This window comes from Nipponia nippon, unplaced genomic scaffold (genome assembly GCF_047370975.1).
Source record: "Nipponia nippon isolate SJK-2023a ecotype South Korea unplaced genomic scaffold, ASM4737097v1 scaffold_9, whole genome shotgun sequence".
Classification (NCBI taxonomy): domain Eukaryota; kingdom Metazoa; phylum Chordata; class Aves; order Pelecaniformes; family Threskiornithidae; genus Nipponia; species Nipponia nippon.
In genome coordinates, this window is record NW_028262413.1 from 26491638 (window position 1) to 26510663 (window position 19026).

Here is a 19026-nt window from a genome sequence, read left to right on the forward strand (position 1 = left end):
TGCCAGGCTGCTTCCTCATGATTCTCCTGACTCCAGTGCTATTGCTCCAGGATATTGGCCCTTCTCTGTCTCTGTCTGTATCACTCAGCAAGAAGGGATGTGAAGGAGAATGCCTATATTCCAACCTGCAATGGACCTCTGGGAAAATGGCCCCTGTCATTCTTCAAGTTTTCCTCTGCTTATCTCAAGGCTGCTGCTGGTCTACAGGCAGCCTCCGTGGTCTTGAGTGGGTTTTGTTGCCTTTCCCCATGCAAAACTCTGAGGCGCCAGCTGTTGCCACCACTTTTCCGACAACATTGATTGATTCCAGTATCCCTGGACTTTTCCTCAAGTAGCTTCATGTATTAAAATTGCAAGGGAAGGAAAAAAAAACCCAGGCAGTTTGTTGCTGTGTTGCATCAGGCAATGTCAGCAGCATCAGCAGGGCTGTGCTTCCCAGCATGTGAGACTGAAATGCAAAAGTGCCCTGGCCTGAAGCAAATCCTTATTTCAGTCTGGGGAGGGTGGCGTGTTCACCACACTTATGTAAAGCGTTGTGATTATAGCTTTCAGTCGAAATATTCAAGCCTTTCTATGGATTCTGTTATTGTTGCTATTTTAGGAGACCTGATGTCTCCGGGGGATGACTCAGACAAGTTCATCTGTAGCTGGCCAGCATTAATCTAGACTAACAGTCTGATTCAGGAATGTATCTTTACGTAAGAAAACTGCTTAAGCATGTGCTTAACATTGGAGCTTGGCTGAAAGAAACTGGTTTACATGCCGTCCTGCATTGGGTATGGAGCAGCAGTAGCCAGGAGTTGATGATGCTCTTCAGTAGCTCTTCAATAGACCAGCTCATGATCTTGGAGCCTATCTCCGGGGTGATATATCCACATGGGAAGGCTGGCCTCTTCGAAGCTAGTTCAGCAAGAAACAATCAGGGAGTAAATGAGGAGACACAAGGTTCTGAGCTTACTTGTCCTCCCCACTGCACCTCTGCTCACTCTAACCTGGATCACCAGTCCCGCAGCAGGGATGTACCGGCTCAGAGGCACTTTAATGTCAGTGCATAGGGTTAAGCTGGGCGCTGAAAACAACACACTGGCCCAGCTGGGTGATGCCCGTTGCCGAAGTACCTGCAAACCCCTCTTGTCGTCTCTTTGACTGCAAGAGCTGGAAGCCAAGGTGCTGGGGGACTCTGCCGAAAACTGTCCTGCAGCAGGGCTCTGCTGGATTACCTGCTTACTACCAATAATGAAGTTGGTAGAAATCCAAATTAATTATTCTGACATAAATTGTTATAAAATCAGGCCGGTGCCACATTTGAGTCTTTCTGGTTTGTTCACCTTCGGGGCATGAGGGTGGCCTTTGGGCTATCAGTTTAGTTCCTTGTTCCACAGCATTTTTTTTAAGGTATAAACCCATTTATTATGCTGCTTAATTCCCTGTAACGTGGGCTGCATCTGCATTTAAACAGGAGGGTGTTTTGCATACAGATTCCTCCACTGGTGAAAAGCTTATGAGCAGGTGAAAGGGGAACGGAGGAAGCCGCTCATGGAAACCTTCAGAGAGTACTCCCATGAGTTTCTTTGTTTTGCTCCTTGAGACAAATGCTGTCTAATCACACTCGTTCCTGAACGAAGCCAGCTCCCAGGTCAAGGGACCTGCTGGTGGTGTGGCTGGAAGAGGGCTTTGGAAAACACAGTTCATCTTCTGGAAATGCCTGCAACTGCCTGTAGACCTCTGACTTGAATTTTGACATCTCAGAAGCTTTCTGGGCAAACTTACTCTCTCCATTTGCTTGTTTACCTCTCCTTTCATCCTTGGTAAAATAATTATGGTATTCTGATTGCAACCGTGAGGGTTGCAGCCATGCAGTTGTTGAAGTGACCTTGTGGTGGTGGTCCAAGGGGGTGATGGGGGGTAAGCAGTGTCCCTCTGAGCCCCAATGCTGCAGACTGTGAGCTGGAGAGGCTGAGGTACCAGCACCCATATCATTGAGCAGAGGAGTGCTTGCATTTAAACACCCAGCAAAAGCCAGGAGAAACAATTGGTGGAGCTTTAGCATGTGCACAAAGAAGATCCTACACAAGAGATAACCCAAAATCCACATCCAGGGTATTTTCACCAGCCAGATCCTTCTTTAACAGCTCAGCCCATGAGGAACATCCACGCTTTCGGGGGCTGAAACAGGCTGGTGTACCGCAGGCTGCTGTCAGATCTACAAGCATGTATCCCGGCACTTTTCAAAGCACAAGATAACTCGTTCTCATATCTCTACATTTCCACCTTGACCACCGTGTGTCATGCTAGATGCTGCCATTGAACAGTTTAGCAGATGCATGTGGTAAATGAATTTCTCAAAACAGGTGGAGTTGAGCAGAAGGGACCTCTTCAGATGGGAGAGCATATCTAAGGGGAGCGAGGCCTGGGAGATTCAGAGCAAGCAGGCAGGAGCGGGTCTCAGCGAGGAGGAATATTTCAACAATTATGAACTTAAAAGCAGAGTTTAAGGCAAAAAGCTTGAGGTGAGATGTGTTAATCAGTCTGAAGGATTTGGGTTCCTGACTTGAGCTCAGCCTGGTGGTATTTGCACTATTGGTATGTCGTGGTTTAACCCCAGCCAGCAACTAAGCACCACACAGCTGCTCGCTCACTCCCCCCCGGTGGCATGGGGGAGAGAATCGGAAGAGTAAAAGTGAGAAAACTCATGGGTTGAGATAAAGACAGTTTAATGGGTAAAGCAAAAGCCACGTGCACAAGCAAAGCAAAACAAGGAATTCATTCACTACTTCCCATCGGCAGGCAGGTGTTCAGCCATCCTCAGGAAAGCAGGGCTCCATCACGCTTAACGGTTACTTGGGAAGACAAACGCCATCACGCCCAATGTCCCCGCCCTTCCTCCTTCTTCCCCCAGTTTATATACTGAGCATGATGTCATATGGTATGGAATAGCCCTTTGGCCAGTCTGGGTCAGCTGTCCCGGCTGTGCTCCCTCCCAGCTTCTTATGCACCTGGCAGAGCGCAAGAAGCTGAAAAGTCCTTGACTAGTGTAAACTCTGCTCAGCAAGAACCAAAATATCAGTGTGTTATCAACATTAGTCTCATCCTAAATCCAAAACACAGCACTCTACCAGCTACTAAGAAGAAAATTAACTCTATCCCAGCTGAAACCAGGACATGGTATTATTTGCAAAGCCTTTTTTCCTCTGGATTATCTCCAGCTCGCACAGCTTTGGGGTGGCTGAAGAAATGGCGGTGATCCGAGGGGCATCTCAGCCCACGCTCACGGTCGAGGTTGTTCATGGGTGTGCAGGCTGCCAAAATCAAACCTGAGGCATCAAGAAATCACCTGGGTTTCCTTTCTCCCAGTGCAGGAGCTCTGTGTGCCTCAGGTGACAGAGGAGAAGGGCTTTTTCTGGAGATCCTGCCTGGCTCAAGGAATGGTGTAGCAGGAGGGAGGCTGGGTGAGATGGGAGGTTCACCCCAAATCTGTGGGTGAACCTCCCAGGGCAGGAGCCCAGGGGCGGTTGTGGCATGGAGCACCAGCACTTTTTGCAGCATTTTGGTATAGTGAAGCGGGGCTTGTCACAGGGAGATGCTGTGAGTTATTGCAGAGGCAGAGTATTTGTGGCTCCTGTCCCTGGCTGCTCTCAGTCACGGCTGTGGGGCTGAGCTGGAATCAATCAGAGCGTGTGGATGCGCGGTGACAAACTCCTCCTGCACAGAGGCACTGCTCCCGTAAATCCCATAAACGGGTGCTTAACTTCACAGAGCAAGGTGATTGCAATGCAATATTTTATTCTTGTCAGCTTCAGCATTAACAGTTACTAGAATCACTTGGGTAATTAAGCTCTTGCAAGAATAAAATGAAAAAGCACCAGGTGCCTATGGAGATCTAAATCATTTTTCAGAGTGGGTAGAAGAGCAGTTCTCAGCTTTCCTCGGTAGCTGGAGTCCTAAAATTCCCAGAGGCAGTGCAGATCCCTGCGGGATGAGCTGAAGGCAGCAGCCCTGCTTTTCTTGGGTATCTTTTGCCAACCATCTACAAGGAGTCAGTGGGTACCCAGGGCTCCACACAACTTTGGGGTCCGAAACTTCGTAATGAAAGGAAGACCTTTTGCAAAAGGCATGGCTAAAATGTCATACCTAAGAGTATTTTTGAGAAGTATTAGTGTTTTAACTGAGGAGTAACTAGCAGCTAAGTGCTCATCCCTGTCTTGCTGCAGGAAAAGATAAGGCTGAGAGCATAGGAGGAGAACCGCATTCCCATGTCTGCAGAATGGCATGGGGAAGATCCCATCGCTTTATATACGTTTATTACTGGGATTATACAAGAAAGGGAAAGAGTCGGGTGCCCAAGGAGGTTTAAATGTGTTTCTAAATGGCTGTGCTCTGTGCTGCTGAAGGATGGCTCTTCCCCTTGGGTTCTGAAGGGCTGTGCGAGGCGATGGCTTTAGCTCGGTGTCTAATGGCTCATCTCGCAGGGCTTTGTGCCGAGGCTCCGGGCTGGGGAGCTCTGCAGCCTCGGCAGGGGCCAGGAGAGGGCAGCGGGGAGGCGCTCGGATACCCGCGGCGGGGATGCCGGGGGCACCCGGGGGATGGCCGGTCCCTGCCCCTGCCCCAGCACCATCACAGCCAGCCCGGGGCCGGCGGGCTGCTCCCGGGCAGTCGGAGGGGAAAAACAGGTTACCGAACACACTGATAACCCGGTCCCGGAGGGGAAGGTCACCTCCGGCGGAGGGTTGGACCCGGTTTTGCGTCCAAGTGCAGGTGCTGGGAAGCTGCAAAGCTCCGATAAAGCAATACCTCGCTGCCCGGTCAACGCCTGGCTCGGCTCCTTGGGGTCCGGTGGGCAGATCTGCTGCCCCACGCCTGCTCGCGTGTTGGCGAGGAGCTGGGTATGTCACCGGCTGGGCAGGATGTTGCTAGCGCAGAGCCCCAGGGGGTGACACACAGTCGCCCTCGGGCGAGGACGGGGGTGACCAGCTGAGCCCCCGAGGCTCGACATGGGAGATGGGACCAGCCTGGCAAACAAATGTCCAGCTGGTAAGTCCGGAGCTGAACAAAGCCAGGGCTATTTATATTTATGTAGGGCAGGATGATTAATGCCCGGGCCTTTGCCATTCCAAATAAGTAGGGTAATTAGGGAACTGGCTTTATTTACTAGGTAACTTGGCGTAAGGCAATGTGCGAGCCCGGCCCACACCCCCCTGCGCTGCTCCTGACTGACCCAGGCAGAGCAGAGCTCGGGGCTTATGGGCTGTCCTCGGCTGCATGATGGGGACGGCTTTGCATGACAACTGTTTGGGGAGGACAGCGGGCAGTTGCGACTGTAGCGAGCTCGCTGGAAGCGGCTGTAATGCTACAAAACACCCGGAGCTGATTTTTGGAGCTGCTTGTGTATCTGAAGATGCAGACTGGTATCCAGTGAGGTTTCTAGAGACATCTACCGAGGACACTGGACACTTAAGCTGCTTGGATCCCCAAGGGCACCTGCCTGCGTCACCCTGACCTTAAACCCCTGTCACTGCAGCCATCATTACACTTTTCATGCTCCAGCAGAAAATAAACACCCTTTTGGAGATGGCTTCTAATTTTCTGCCTGTTTCACAAGGTATTTGTATTGAAACAGGAGCAGGAAGCAGGATCCCGCTGCGCCAGGTGCTGCCTGAACACAAAGCACTGCAGTGACTCCTGCCCCAGAGAGCTGATGAAACTCGTCACACCTACACCGCATACCGCCAGGCTGTCTCCTCCACCCTCTGGGCGCGGGGGCATCTTCATCTGGGTGGAGCGGGTGAATAATGTCACCACATCAGAATGACCCTGCTTCACCTGGGGAAGAAACGATTCCCTGGGGCGTGAGGAAGTGGAGGATTAAAGCCGGTGGAGAAGATGGCCCTGGGAGTCCTCCTGGGGCTGTGCCGGCTTCTTGCATCCACGGTGAATAGCAGCAGAGGGTTTGGTATCAGCTGGCTCTCCTCTGGGCCAGGCTGCAGCCTTGTTTCCAAGCCAACCGGAGTCCCTTGCGCTCCCCAAATGGCTGCAAACAATAAGCCTGGCTCGCCTCCCCCATACCAGGCTGAGCACGGCTGATGATGCTGGAAGCAGAGCTGCCCTGGCTGTGCTGCCGCGGTGGCAGGGAAAGCTGAGGCAAAGGGTGCTCAACCCCTGCTGCATCCTGACGTCTGCCCTGCCCTTCGCCGGTGGCTTGGTGTCCAGGCGAGAGGCCCCGGCAGGGACGAGGCCACCTGAGAAAGGCGATGGCCCCACATCCCTGACCCGCCCTGAGCGCTGGCTGGTGGCAGGCTCAGCCCCGGCCATCTGTGGGACGGAGAAATGTCTGTCCATGGTCTGGTGATGAAGCCACTCAAGCATATTCTTCCCCCCTGCAAAATGCCAAATTAACAGATAAGAAGGGGAATGAAGCCCGGCACCACTGTGAAAAACTGGGCATTATTGTCTCAGCTGGCCAGATGGCAAAGCTGGAGTATGGAGATGCCACCCGGCACAGTCGGGGTCCCCTCCAGGGACGGCAGGCACGTGTTTATCCCGTGGTTTCACATGAACTACGGCCTGGAGGGTCTCGGTGCAATTTTATTCTGATTTTGAGGCAGAACCACCTATTTTCCCTCACATTTCCCTCACAAGTCGCTCCCCACAGGCACCACACCACTTTTTACGTAATGGCGGCGCTGAGGGCCTTCCCGCCGCGCTCGGCTGACAGGACACCTCAACAGGGCTCCACCACACGGCCCCGCCACCCCGCGGCGCCCAGAGCCGGGTCGGTAGCGGGGTAAGCCGGTAACCCCCCGCAGTCCGCCCGCCGCACTCAGCATGGCGCCGCGCCGCACTGAAGATGGCGCCGTGCCACACTCAAGATGGCGCCAGCGGCCGGCGGGGGCTGTGTGTGTGTGTGTAGGGGGTGTGGCGAGCACTCAAGATGGCTCCCGACGCGGCGAAAGGGAGATGGCGGCAGCCGCGCAGGCGCGGCGCCGCGCGTCACGCGCCGCGGTGTGACGTGCCGTGCGTGCGCGGCGCGCGGTGACGGAGCGGGTCGGCCGCGTCCCTTTGTTGGCGGCGGCGGCGGAGGCTGAGGCGCGGCGGGGCCGGGGCCGGGCCGGGGCCAGCGCCGGAGGTGGGGGGGCGGCGGCGAGCGCCAGGCAGGCCGGCGGGGTGGGGGGGGGGCCGCGGGGAGCCGCCGCCGTTTCTTCACCGCCTCGCCATGGACTCGGACGAGGGTTACAACTACGAGTTCGACGAGGACGAGGAGTGCAGCGAGGACAGCGGCGCGGAGGAGGACGAGGAGGACGAGGAGGAGGACGAGCCCGACGATAACTTGGACCTGGGCGAGGTGGAGCTGGTGGAGCCCGGGCTGCGCGGCGGCGGAGAGCGCGACGGGCTGTTGGGCAGTGAAACGGGAGGGCTGGGCCCCGGCGGCGGCGGTGGTGGAGGCGGCCTGGGCGGCGGGCCGGGCCCCGGAGGCGGCGGCGGCCCTGAGCAGGAGGAGGATTATCGCTACGAGGTGCTGACGGCCGAGCAGATCTTGCAGCACATGGTGGAGTGCATCCGTGAGGTCAACGAGGTCATCCAGGTGCGACCCCCCGGGAGCGGGAGGGGGGGAAGCGGCGGGGCGGCTCGCGCCGCCAACGGGCCTCGCCTGAGGGGCGCCGGGCCTGGCCCTCCCGCGGCCCGGATCCCCACACACACTCCGAGGGGAGCCCCTGACCCCCCGTGGGGCTCCTCGGTACCCGCCGGGAGGGAGTAGGGGGTGCTCCTCGACATCTCCTTCCCCCAGGGAGGCCTCTCGGGGCCGGCCAGGAGCTCGCTTCCTGCTGTGGAAGTGTCGGGAAGGAGGTCTTTGGCTTTAAAAGGGCTCCTCTTTCTTTGTGTGGTTTCCAGCCGGTGGGCTGTAATCCGTATTTTGTCTTCTCCTCCGTCTTCACGCTGGCTGGGGGGGTTTTAGCCCCCGCGGTTCCTTCCGCAACCCGGTGAGTGGATGGCAAGCTCTGGAATTTGAGGAGAGGCAGCCAGGCACCGCTCTGGTTTTGTTGCCTTTTCCCTTCCCTTCCCCCCCCCACATCCAAACGCGATCCTGCTCATGGGGTTGAAGCTTGTCGTGTTTATTTCCAGCATAGACTAGGAGGGGTATGAGCAATCTCTTCAAAACGGTAATTTTTCTACCCCCAGTTTTTCAGCACGCTGCTTTAAAATGGAAATCTAGTTCAAAATAGCATTTACTGTCTTCAGATGCAAGTAAGTCTTATCTGTTGCCTCTTGAGCTTCTGGAAAAAAAATTAAGCCACTGAAGCTATCTGGCATCCCTTTCTAAATGTTTATGGCAAGGTTTTGCTCCAGCTCACTATAAAGTTTCTGATGCCGTTCACTTTTTCTGCAGGTGATCAGAGTGCGTGGGTTTTCTTTTGTTCCCGTTTACTCGATATTATTCAGAGTTATAGCGAGTAAATAGAAAATGCTCCTTTTCCAGCATGCAAACAGGAATAGTGTAAGAAGATGGAATCTATGGATATTAAATATTGAAGGACACAGGGCCCAGAAAACAGTTGTTTTGCTAATTGTATGTACTTCCAGCATTAGTAAATCTGTTTAAATACGAGATGCTTCAGTAAATGCTTTTGCCCGACTATTCTGTGCTCAACAGTCGCTATAATAGCAGCTTTAAAATGTTGTTTTATGTGCTATAATTCCACTGTAGTTTATAAGGAGTTTGATGCAAACAACTGTTCGAGTATTTGCATACTAAATTAGTAAATGGCATTTCTTAAGTCAAATTAAAGTTTATAACTTTAATAATAGTACTGTACATGTAAAGCTGAATAAAGGAGTCTGTCTAGATTAGCTGATTACTCTGCAGTTAAATATCTCATTGTTAAGTATAGCTATTTCTTTGCTACCAGTTATTGATTGTAATATAGGGAGGAAAACAAATGGCAAGTAGACTTGCAAACAATTGAAAACTTAAAATTTTTGCTCTTTGAAATAGCAATTAAAATGGTGAGTCTGTATTTAATGACTAAGACTGCGAAAATTGTGACCCATACTGATTGCTTATGCACAGATAGGACAAATGGTAGAACCTGTTCAATACAAAGTGGTGGAAAAGTTCCTGACAGTGAGAAGTAGTATTTCTGCTTGTGCGTTTTCCAGACCTGGCCGGTGTGGTGAATTCACTTATGTTCTTCATGAACTGATTTCTTGGACAAGGTCCTGGTTTCCGATCTGTGGGTTTTTTTCCCCCTCTTATACTGCCCTCGAGCCGTACGAGCTTGACCTCAGAGTTGCAGAACTAGTGGAGAGAAGTCAGTAAAGGGAAAGAGACCCTTCTCCTGCTCCTGTACCCAGGGTGGCAGTGGGAGGCCTGACCCTCTGATGGACTTGATTGCATTGGGCTCTGCAGAAGCCTTGGAAACCACCTACACAGAACCACTGTGGCTGCTGCTTATGCTTTAGTTATTTGTGTTAGGTTTGCAGTAGTTATTCCTGGTTTAACAGAGCAGAGTGCAGAAAGCCAGTATGTTTAGAATGTCATGGGTACACTCAGGACCTAAAATCAGCTTAAGCCCTGGAATGTATCAGAAGAGGGTAGAAAAACATTCAGTTGCTCTGAATTGCTTTTAAATGCAGGCTTACTGCCATTAGATTTCTAGTCTGTTCAGAGGTAAGTGAACCGAATTCAGTTGATGCTTCAGTATTTGCTCATCCTCGCTTCTGTTGCTGGTGGTGAAATCTTCCAGGGCTCTGTTCTGTTTATTTCCTTGCTTTTGGCGCTCAACCAGGATTGCTGCTGCTGCTTTTCTGGTTCAGTAAACCTTTTCTGGAGTCACATTGGCTCAGGATCCTGCTGCGGATCCTTGGTTGCAGTGCTGTGATTCACTTGTTCTAATCCAGTACTGGATGGCTTTGGTCTCTGTGTATCTACGTTGAGTTCTTGCTATCAAATGATGATGGTTGCGGTTATGTTTTGTAGTGCTTGGGAACTTACTTGTTCAAGTGAGGATGTAATGCGGAGGTACCGCATACCTGAAAACTTCAGCTGTAGGTCTCGTGCCCTCTAATCAGTGAAGGTACTGATTTCTTCTCATCAGGAGTAAGGTTTAAATAGGATTTTGTTTTTCAGTTGATCGTCTTTGCAGCTGCAGTGAAAGGAAAAAACATCAGTGAGCCATGAAGTATCTGCAAGGAGGTATCTGAGCCATGGCAGGTATAACTGTCCATATTAAAACACTGCACTTGAACAGTTTATTAGCTGATAGTACTACTAGTTGAAGGGACTGAAATAAATTTATTCTCCCATCCATTTAGTCATTTCCAAATACAAGCTGTGTAAGAAAAACATGAACTTCTCAGGACAGGGATTTGATCTGATGAAGACTTTGCAGAAGTAGTTGCTAACTTGTGGTAAACTTACTGGTTACAGAGCCTGTAGTTTGCACTGTAGTGTGTAATGGGCTCTTGAATGTAGCTGCTCGGCGCCGAGCTGTTACCTTTTTTATTGCTTGGCCTTCTAAGACCACTGAACTTGCAGTGAACTAGGGAGGCTTCAGAATGACTCAAATATTCAGGATATTTTGCATTTGCTCTTTCTTGTCTGAGCATGAGCGGGATTTCAGGTGTTTAATGATGATTTTTGCACAGTATTTGGCATTTATGCTTATAATCTGATTTGACTCCATGTGTTGCAGAACAAGCATTCCCATTCCTCTCTGAATGCAAAAATAGGGGTATGAATAAGCCCCTTAACCTTGTGCTGTCGATTGGCTGAGACTTTTAAACCCCACCTCAGATCAGAGTATCACTTCCATTGTATCACTATGATCATGTGGAGTAAAGTCATTTGAGTTGTTATTTTGAATTTTAGTTGTGAAAGTAAACAGGCCGATTTCTGGTGGTTTCCCAACTGCTGGCAGAGTAACTTACCGAACACCTGTAAAAACCTAGACATAGAGATGGTGTTGAACAAAAGGCTTTCTTCTCTCACAGGCATTTTCCTGCAGTTGAACGTCTTCCATATTCTTCCTCTCTAAACTTTTGTCCAGATAATTTTCTGCCATTGTTAACATCTTTTTTTTTTTTTATATTGGATTGCTATTTTCATCTTTGTTCTAGATTTTCTGAAAATAAACTTGAAAACTGTTTAGAATAGCATGTTTATTTCTACTGTGAATAGAGCACATGATGATCTGTCTCTGTCATCTTGCTTGGCCTAGTGTTTCTCTTGCCTTGTTGCAAGCTTGTGCGATTTCAGTATTTCTGAGTTGGGTTTGTTTCCCCTTCTTGGTCACCTTTTTCTGGAGCATTCCAATGACATCATTGTGATGTCACTGACCATATTCATTCTTTCTGGACTTTGTAATGGCAAGGTGTTGAAAATACTGGGATAAAGCTCCAAGGTGGTTGATGTTTAAAACAAAGCACAGAAAAGGGAGTTGAGCCTCTTCTTTTTTTTTCCCCACCTTGCAGCAGGGAGTGGGATCCTGGATGCAGCCAGGTGTTGTGCCCAACCCGCCGCATGGTTGTGAGCATGTCGAGCTTCAAACCTGAACTTTCTTTGGAAGGAGGCGGCATCACTGGATCCAAAAAAAGTTAGTTGAGCTCAAAAATACCTTTTCTCTTTACTGTAGCCTTTAAAATAAGGTTCTTCAGAGCAGAACAGGTAATGTGTAACATCAGAGCATTGATACTGAATGCTGGTTTCTCATCTAGATGACAAAGCTGGATGACTTCTTTAGAAGTAAGGTCAGGTCCTTGCTGGGTAAAAGCTTTGCTGTTAAAATAAGCCAAAGCCCCAGGCCACTCTGAAGTTACAATGCCATATTCGTTAAATTTGTTGAGAAGCAGCTTTTTTGAGAGGCTGGCAGACTTGAGGCAGTGCAGATAGCCCCCAGAATGCTGCAGCTCTGCGATTAAATACAGCTCTGTTACAGCAAGTGCAAACCCATTGTCGCTTGGCAAAAGGGGTCTTATTAAACAGTGGCTCTACTTGCTTGGACAAAACATACTGATTTCCAGTTGTAACTTAGGGAATTTCCCTGATGCTGGTGTAATTCAGTACTGTGGGCAGTACATTACAAATATGTTGTCCAAAATAGGAATGACTTGCCAGCAAGCAACAAGAATTGCTGCTGTCATAGAGGGTCATGCTTAGAACTGTATTTAATGTTAGAGATGACATCTTGAAAACTCGGAGTACTTGAAGCTGCTTGACAAGCATTAGGTAGGAGTCTGTGGGTGGAAGCACTTCAGGCTGATGCTTCTTGCATTTGGGTCTGCTTGCGCTGTCTGCACAAGGTGAATTTGCAAGCCTCTAACTTCTCTTATTGTGTGGTTAGTTATTTGATAATAAAATTCTTGTTGAGGCCCTAAATGTTATGATGCTGGAAGGAAATGCTTTGTGAAACTCCGTGTTTCTGTCACATGGTGTTTATAAGGTGTTTCATTATAGTAGGAATGCATTTAATATTTCCAAGGAATGGAGTGAACTTAATTATGACAAAGCATTCCTGAAATCTGATATAAGCAATCACTGCAAAACTTTTGGAAAAGACATGGTATCTCTTCCCTGGTGGCCAAGACATGTAATTCTGAATATAATAGATTTTTTTTTTTTTTAGAATTATTTTAAATTTTGGCGTTGCCAGGTAGAAAAGTCTTGTTTTATCTGTTAAGTCTCCAGAGGAATTTAAACTTTGTACTTATATGACCCATTTGCTTAGTGCTTTAGATTTCCGTTTCTGTTAGGCCAAATGTAAATCTCATGGCTGGCCATGAATAAAAAAATTGATGCTGGTTTCTTTTGTCTCAAAATAATTTTGCAAAAATCACAACAAGGCAGCCTTCTCTCAGGGGCCTTGTGGATGCAGGTGGGGACTGGCACATATAGGGGATGTTTTCAAAGTGAAACTGAAAACAGTCTTTGTTTTTTAGCTACTTTTAAATATTTGTTTCTAAAAGCAAGAAATTAATAGTGAATACAGTTATTGCTGTTCCCTGTGGGTTGAATTTTAGTGAGCAGGACCATACTTGCCATGCAAAGTAGAAGTGTTATTTCTGCTATAAATTGGAAACTGGTGTGCCACGGAAAAGTCATAATTGAGACTGCAGCGTTCGTGGTCCTTGATGTGAAACAATAGCTATTTCTCGGTGTTAGAAGCATAATTAAAAATGAAACTATCGCTTATACTTGTATACTTATCCCAAGCTCTGACTCCTTAATTTTAGCCTTGCATGAGTTAAAGTTCATAATAGGAAATAAAAACCAAACCTCTGATGCTCTTTGTGTTCCTCTGGTATGATGTAGAAGCGTAGGGCAGTCCTGTGTCTATTCAGAAATACTTCACATTTCTTGCTTAGTGCTCTTTGGCAAGCAACATTAAATTTAGGAGCATGGTGCGCAGAATTTCAGTTTGACAGTCTCTGCTTCTTGCGATTAAAACTGAGACCTGGAATACTTCAACATTTGTTCAGAGTGAATGCTGTTAACTCATAAATTAAAAGTTGCTCCCTGTACAGCACCTCCCCAAATGTCCTTGCCACCTGTTGAATTGTTTTCAATTTTTTTATTTTGAAAATAATCTCTCTTCCCCTTTACTCTATGAATGAGATAAACAAGAATGTGGTTCTGTTGTTCGGTGTCAGATGTAATAGAGCAGTTTAAGGAAGTGATGGTTGATCTCTAAGCTGCGCTCATGTTATAATAGTCAAGGTTTTCATACAGAAATAATTTCTAGGAGCCTTTTCTTTCTGGAGAATGTAGCTGCTCATTCCTCTGCTTGGGAAAGACAATTTTGAACAGTTGAAAACTGGGGAAAGAATACAGAATTTGTTACGAGAGCTGTGACCTTTCCATGGGAAGTAACTGTGAAGGCTGAAAGTCTTCTCCATGTAGTTCAGTCCATAACTTGTCTGTTCAGGGTCATGCTTCCAGTCCTCTGGACGTCTGTTACTTTTGGAGTTAGAGGGATCTAAAAATATTGCAAATGATGTTTTCTCTTGTTTGTGGCTGGCTACGCTGTATTATTGGCAGCTGTAAAGAATGTTTGGAGGCTTTTGCTTGTGTATAGGCATTTAATGCTGCTGAATTTCATAAAGTCATTCAGTTGCTTCTGCGTTTGCAAGAAAATTGCAGCCTCGTTTATTGTAAAACACACACGGAGGGTTCATAGCTACTCAGTAATGCCAAATGGTGCATTTGAGTGCAGCCCAGAATACAGATGCCTGTGTGTCTGAGAGAGGACTGCTGAGCTCGTGTAGGATATTGGTGCAGGAAGCTCCAGAGCGATGAGGAAGTGACCGGCTCTGTGTGAGCTGGAGAAAGAGTTATCTTTTAATTCGATAATGGAAATTTTGCTAATATTTAAATATCTTCACCATCCCAGGTGTTTGCTGCTGGGAATATTGAAAACCTTGAGTTTGTCTGGCCTGTATTTGATTCCTTAGCTTGCTTTTAGCTTTTGATCTTGAGCTGTGATGGAAATACTGTTTAAATGAATGCTTTGAAAACTGCTATTTGAGGCTTCCTCAGTAGTTGAGTTTCACAGGTAACTTGGTTTGGTAGTGTTTGTACTTCACAAGTCAGTGCCTTTTTAGAATTTGAAATGTCTGTATAACTACAGACGCTCTTTCAAAAGAGGTCCCTTGTTTACATGGCATAGTAATGCTGAGTAATTATTTTTGGTATGCAGAGTATTTCACTGTCAGGAGTGTTTGAACCACTGTATGTATGGAACACTCAAATACAACTATCTGCATCAAGTCTTTTGCCTGTTGTAGAGACTGAGAACTTTTGCCAGGTGTCAGGAATAACTTCAGATTCAAAGTCTTATGTAGATACTTCCAATGGCATCTAAAACGCTTGGAATAAGGAAGCAGCTGATAAGCCATTTAAATACTTTTTAAAAATACTTTGCTGCCTGCTTTTGGACCTGTTGACTTGCCTTGTGCAAGTGTCTTGGCAATTGTGGTGCCTTTTGCAAGTGCCAGTGGTCTTGCCAGCTGTTTTGGGCAGCATTTGGGAGCTGATGGGAGAGCTGGTAGGCATTACCACTGTCCAGTAAGGAAAAAAAAAAAACCCAAACATCTGAAAGAATTGTCTTAGGAGGGAAATGTGTATCCCATTGGTGTCCTCACTTTGGACGAGTGTGGAGCACAGACAGCTTTAGTGTCAAGCACTCTTTCTCCATGACCGTGTTATGGTGTATGCCTCTCCTTGTTGCTGGACTCTGGCATGTGATGGCAAAAGGTTGTAGTCCTCTGCGGATATATTGGGAAGAGGAGCCAAATACTGCTGCTGGGGACAGGGGAGCAATTGAGAGCCCTGTGAGCAGGTGGTTCTTGGCCATAACCTAGGAGTAACTGGGCGATAGCCTATGTACTTACTTAAAATTCGGCTTCTTGGCCTTTTCCTGGGCTCTACTGATGGCTTCTAGCTGGCGCCTGCTTATTTATGCTGGCATATTAAGTTCCTTCCTTCCAACCTTTTTTAAAGCATTCTTGGGTTTGTATTTTCCTCATTGAAAAATTTACATCCCAGTCTACCATGTGGCACCTCTCATTTCCAGGGACGAGCAGTGCAAGGATCCTGTCTTGACCATCTGCTTCGGAAATAGGTCTTCTGGGAAAGTACTTGTGGCTGAAACATAAAGGTGTGAAAGAGAAAAGGTTCTTCTTACGACTTACTGGATTCTCTGCCTGACTTCCTGATCTGAGGCACGCTCCATGTTCTGGGGCACCATGAACATGCCTTCTCACGTGGGGAGGGTGCATGTTAATTCACAAAAGATCAAGCTTTGATTGCTTTGTGATTTGAGGAATTTGGGAGCTGGAGGGAGATAATCCCCAATGTTGGAAATTAAAAGCTTGGATACTTGCTTATTGCCTTTACAGCCCTTCAGAAAAATTGTCTGTGGTTGATGGAGTAACGTTTTGTCTGTTACTTCGCCAGACGAGGGATGCAGACTCTAAACTCTGTTTTCCAGTGGATAAGCAGGATAGAGTAGGAGTTCCTGCTCGGAAGGATTCTGCTTGTGCACAGTTAAAGTCCTCTTGAAGTGGAGAATGCACACTAAAAATATAAAACCAGAAGAATCTGTATAATTGCACCTGAAAATAGTCAACTGGCAAAATAACTGACTTCTTTGGGTGTTAGTTCAAAGAACTTTTATTTAAACTTAATGTCTGCCTATTCCTATTAAGGAGACAGCACAACAAGGCTTTCTTCCAAGATAAAGAAATGAAAATTTTAAGTGGTTCTGAAGGCTTCCGCTTCCTGCACAGTGTTAGTAAGCTAGGTCAACCTCCGAAGGAGTGTGTTGAGTAAGCCGTGTGAGTGTACTACCCTGGCAAGGTGCATTTGAGCTGTTTACTTTAGCAAAACTTTTTCAGAGCCACAGAGGAAGTAGCTGGTGTTTGAACAAGTCCATTATATAAAAATCACGGCAGGACATACTTGATTTTACCATTCCTGTGCTGCTTTGATGTGTGTGTGGAAACTGGTGAACGAGTTACTGCACAGTGAAGTACTTTGGGTAACTTCCTTTTAGGCTTTTTCTTTGGTTTTCTGAGCTAAGGCAATATGGGCTGTTCTTGGTAGGCTCCCACTGCTGCTTGGCTTGGAACACCAACAAACTCAAACTGTTCTGGTGCTTTGAGTTTCTTTGGGTATCTAATGCTCATCCCAAGCAATGCTTTTTGAGATGCAGGGGTGTATAGACAAGTGCACCTGCAACCTGAAGTAGGGGCATGGTTACATACATGTTGCTCTTGGCTTAGGCGGTTCCCATTCCCTCACTGCATGGGTACAGGTGTTTGCCAGGCCAAATAATGAATGGGATCAGTGAACTTTCTGATTAAATGTGCCTCTTCTTCCCTGCTCTTATCAGTCAGCCCACTGACCCTGCGAGCAGTTGCTTTGCTCCATTTGCCAGAAGTGATGGTGGTTGCATGGCTCAGCTCTGCGCTGTCAGCAAAAGAAATGCATGTGTATCTACACCTGAATACAATGTTTTTGTGGCCTGTTTTGTGTGCATGTATAATTATAGGTGCCTACTTAACTTTTGAAAGAGCTTTGGATAGTTGTTCAAAACTTTGATCCCCTCTGCAGCTGATAACTTTGGATTGCATGTGTTCTTGTGTAACAAAATACAAATGCAATCAGCATTCCTTTGTCTGGCAGAAATGTGGAGAGGGATTAGGGGAAAACAGGAGAATTCACATGAGTAAACAGTCTCCCTTGCAATGTGCTTTCCTGTGTGGGGAGAATAATTTAAGAATAAGTTAACTCTTAATAATCTACATCCTAGTCAGGCTCAGGGATCTGAGATATAGGGAGGTGGAAGGAATGTTCTGGAAAGAAGAGGAATTAAGGACCTCTTCTGGGAAGAAGGGAGTATGTGTGCAAGAGCTCTGTCTCAAGGGGGTAACCAAAGGAGAAACCTCCCAAGGCCTGACGAGGTTAGACTCCAGAATGGGTACTCAGAAGTGACAGAGCTTTGCTGATCAGTGTATTTTAAAACTAGGCCAAACAGCAACTTTTTCGTAAAAAGATAGGATGGAGAACTCTGTAACATTTAGTTAGTGGCTTCATTTCTCTTCTGTGAGCTCTGACAAGCCCTGACTGTGAGTCCTTACTTTAAAGTGAAGAGTGACAGTTCTCATTCTGGGATCGCTTATTCAGGTGTAGAGGAATGCAATAGATGCCATTAATGTGAAGTTTGGTTTTGGATGAAGTGGAAGGCCTTTGGGGTAAAATCCTGCCTAGTATGCCTACAGGAAAATAAAGTAACAATTTCTAAGTAATACTTCTGTGATGACTGAAAGGCTGTCTGAGCAAATTGAGGTATTATTCTTTGATTTATACATACTTTATATACGCATTAGCATGTTCTTTAATAACCCTTTCTCTTTATTTTACTTGGTAAAATGATGTGTTTGAAACTTCCTTATTTGTATTGTTAAGAGAGCTGAAATTAATACTTGGAAATGTACTCTGCTATATTTTCATGTTGGATGATGATACTTGATAGCAAATACAAGTGTAGTTCTGTATGACAGTAAAGATCAAATATAATGTGATACAGTCGTGGACTGTTGCGGTTTAGAAATGTAAGATACTTTACCTTCATTTGGGAATTCAGTATTGATGTACTGGAAGTTCAGAGATTGAATAGAAATTGATCTGATGCTTGAGAAACTGGTAAAATGCTTCTTGGCTCGCTTTCTTAACTTCTGAATCTTATCTGCTTGGTGTTGTTAATGCGCTTTGGGGGTTACTGTTTGAGAACTAGCTTTGTGTATCTGATGCTTATTTTTTAGCTGGGATGATAGCTTCTAGGAGGGGAGCAGAGTGCAAAGACTTGGAGTTGTCTTTAGGGATGTCTGGGATGGCTGATACTGAGACTATCCAGAGGGAGGGTGCTTGGTGATGTCTGGGATCTCTGTCATCCTTGTGTACCACGACATGATTCCCCTGACCGGTGTACTGCTATTGCTTGCCAGGGTATTTCTGCAGGCTGGCAGCGCTGTGATTTGGAAGAGGCTGGGTGCCAGCCTTTTTGGTGCACTTAATTACTTAATGACTGGCAGATAATTATTCATATTGCTAGCCTTCACATCAGTTGTAAAGCAGGACTGAATAGGTGGGTTTTTTCTCTTGCAGAAGTCCAATGTCTGATTACAGATAGTAATATCTTAACGGGAAAGAAACAAGGGATATCCTTGTCAGCTAGAGCACGATCCATCAAATACAAAATTGCACATCCAGGTTTGTTTCCTATTCCCTACTGAAAAGGAGATGCTCCAGGTACTCGGGGGGGCCTGCACATACTTGTTGGTTTAACTCAACTGATTTAGAAACACTTACGATTAAGTGAGTGCAAGTTTGTATAGAGGCAAATCTTCAAAGCCCTTAAATGAGAAAATGGTGGAAAAGTTGGAGGTTTCCTATTCTCCCCAACTGCTGTATGACTTGTGTTTTGTAATCCCAGCAGAGTATTTTCTCTTAACTCGAGGGGGCTCAGGTAGCTG

At 47.0% G+C, this 19026-nt stretch overlaps 1 protein-coding gene across 5 annotated transcripts in view; it reads left to right on the forward strand.

The window, feature by feature from the left end:
• The first annotated feature begins 7038 nt into the window (after positions 1-7038).
• ARIH1 (ariadne RBR E3 ubiquitin protein ligase 1) overlaps positions 7039-19026 on the forward strand; it is a 61317-nt gene continuing 49329 nt past the window's right edge. Inside the window, exon 1 of one of the 5 annotated variants that reach the window (XM_087743924.1) lies at positions 7039-7579. In XM_087743924.1, the coding sequence (XP_087600050.1) occupies positions 7211-7579 (369 nt within the window). In that variant the 5' untranslated portion in view covers positions 7039-7210. Of the gene's footprint in view, positions 7580-15623; positions 15648-19026 lie in introns of those variants that run through there. The other 4 variants (XM_087743925.1, XM_087743926.1, XM_087743927.1 and 1 more) reach the window with 4 other exon arrangements.